General features: G+C 32.1%; 1 protein-coding gene across 1 annotated transcript; it reads right to left on the bottom strand.

The window, feature by feature from the left end:
- Positions 1-604: 604 nt before the first annotated feature.
- On the bottom strand, positions 605-1,549 carry LOC306851755 (olfactory receptor 52E8-like; the record flags this gene model as incomplete). The annotated part of the gene is made up of 1 exon (XM_079388188.1): positions 605-1,549. The coding sequence occupies one exon, from the start codon at positions 1,547-1,549 to the stop codon at positions 605-607; it is 945 nt and encodes a 314-aa protein (XP_079244314.1).
- Between the last annotated feature and the right edge of the window lie 1,110 nt (positions 1,550-2,659).

Genomic DNA, 2,659 nt, shown 5'->3' with positions numbered 1-2,659 from the left:
TGGTGTAGTCCTACAGACTACAAGAGAAAGCCATTTGTAACTCACGTTAACTTCCCAGTTATGCTAGTCAGGCCTAACAGGGTGGTGTGGTCATAGCCAGGACTTTTGCTGGTTCCCTTGGTGTCACTGTTTGCTTTGATGGCTCCATGCAATCAAATGTACTAATCCTGCATGTCCACATTTACAATGCATAAAGACAGAATATTAAAATAAGAATATTTTTAGGGTTTTTTAACTATACATTTGTTATCATATAGTTTAAATGTTAAACTTTCACATTTAAATTGATGATATACTGTACAACACAAGGTCATTTGTGCATATTGTTACAGCTGTACTTAGAGCAAAAAAAGAGAAAAGGAAATTTTTTAAACACAGTAAAGTACTATGTGCCATAAGTATTTTATTGAATATTAGAGTTGAAATTGTTATAGAACATCAAGGAGATAATTAGTTTTATGAAGACATCAGAAGTATGGTGTTTGTGCCTCATTTTATTAGGACTAAATAAATAATTTCAGAAAATGAAATTTTATGATAAACAACACTCTAAAACCAGTAATTAGCTTTTTTTTTAAATAATCTTATGTCATATTTTAAGTACTTATTCTGAAAAATGGGCAACCTTTGAGCACTGCAATGTTTTTGCAATGTTTTTGCGAATTTCTGGCAAATTTAAGCCATAAATAAGGGGATTCAAAACAGGAGGGATAACCAGAAATTCCACTGAAAAAATGATAGCCACAATCTTAAATTTGTCAGAATCATACCGACTTAAAGCAATATCACAAAATGAAGCTATAGAGTAGTTAACAAAGCTTATAATGTGAGGAAGACATGTTTGTAATGCTTTGCCCCTAAATTCTTTGGAGCTTTTTTGACAAATGATCAAAATTCTGACATAGCTATAGAAGATGAAGAAGGCAGGGAGAAAAACTGTTGTTGTTGTGACAAAAAATCCAATTATGTTGTTACTCAAAGTGGAAGTCCCGCAAGACAGTCGAACCACAGACCAATTGGAACAATACAGTCGTGGTATGTCAGTCCCACACAAAGGCAACCTGGCTGAGAAGAAAATAACCAGACCCATACAAAACACTGCATAAAGTGATGCTAGTGCCATGTACAGTGTTGTCATTTTTGAGGTCATAATTTTATGATATTTTAAAGGATTGCATATGGCAACATATCTGTCATATGCCATCAGAGTTAATATGGTATATTCAGACATTGCATAAGTATAAATCGTAAAAATCTGAACAAAACACGCAGGCCTAGAAATCGTATTTGTATCAAAAAGGAGATCAAACATTAGCCTAGGGAAGAAACCAGCTGAGCCACAGAGATCATTGACAGACAAACAAGATATCAGTATGTACATTGGCTCATGAAGAGATCTCTCTTTAAAGACCACAAACAAAATAATGGCATTAAATAATATTATTCCTAAATAAACTGTAAGTGTCAATATTAGGATAAGATATCTCATGTGAACAAACTCCTTGAACAAAGTGAAATAAAAATAGGAAGGCATGGTTCCATTTTCCATTTGGTGGATCAAAAAAGGTAAAAAAAAAAAAGAAAAGAAAAAAAAAAGGTGAAATTGCCACTCAAAATAAATATCTGGATTCAGTTTTAGTCTGTTATTTGAAGAGTAAAGCATCCAAGTAGTTGTTGATGTCCTTTGTTCAGTCTAAAATTTCTTTATTTACTCCAGCTAATTTTTAAAGTAACAATCAAGGTGAAGAGAAATGATTGTTGATGCTGATCTGAGGCAACTGCTCAATTTGCTGTAAACAGATTATATAACAAGAGCTGACATCATCTGGGTCTTTACAAACTGCACACATGAGAATTGGCCACATTAATTTTTGCTGTTCATTAAGTTCATCAACTACAATTAAAACGTATCTTTTACAGGATGGCTGTTGTTGTTTTTTTGATAACATTGGTTTGGGGTAAGCACAACCATGTATAACTTGAATGAGCAATAAATTATAAGTAGAGAGGAAAATGGTACATTTAAGCTACACAATATGTCAGACTGAATGTAGCTATAAGTAGATGTATATGTATAAATATATGTTTATGTATATTGACAAAAGATATGATATGAACATATCACTCAGCAATAGAACTCAAAATAAGCAGAATTCGATGGAAGAGAAATAAATGTAATGAAGCCAGGTTCAGCACTGCCTTTGTAATCTTGAATGAATTGCTATGCAACTTTTATTATGGCTGTTGTTGTTTATTAAATATTATTATTTAATAAATGTTATTTTCTATATTTATTTTTTATTATGTAATAATATTATTTGGTATCGAGAAATGTCTGAGTGTTAGTGATGGTGATTTTGGTTACATTGCAATGCCATTAGATGGTGACAAGAGACTTTATGAGCAAGTCAGCATCAAATATTTTTATATTTAAAGGAACTGAAGGTTGTAACCAGCGACATTATTTTTATTTTCAATAAAACGGTGTAAGATTCAACCAACAAATGCATTGTCCATCATTGTCGTCGAAAATCCCCTTAACAGTTCAAAGGATAATACAATAAAATATATCACTTTCCTCAGTAGATATTGAAACTAATATTTTATTGTGAATCTCATACTCTGCTGTAGTGATGGGAGAAACAAAGCTTTTCAAAGC

The sequence above is a fragment of the Barbus barbus genome, assembly GCF_936440315.1.
Source record: "Barbus barbus genome assembly, chromosome: 31".
Lineage (NCBI taxonomy): Eukaryota > Metazoa > Chordata > Actinopteri > Cypriniformes > Cyprinidae > Barbus > Barbus barbus.
Note: the sequence above shows the minus strand (reverse complement) of the source record. Positions and strands in the feature narration are given on the sequence as shown.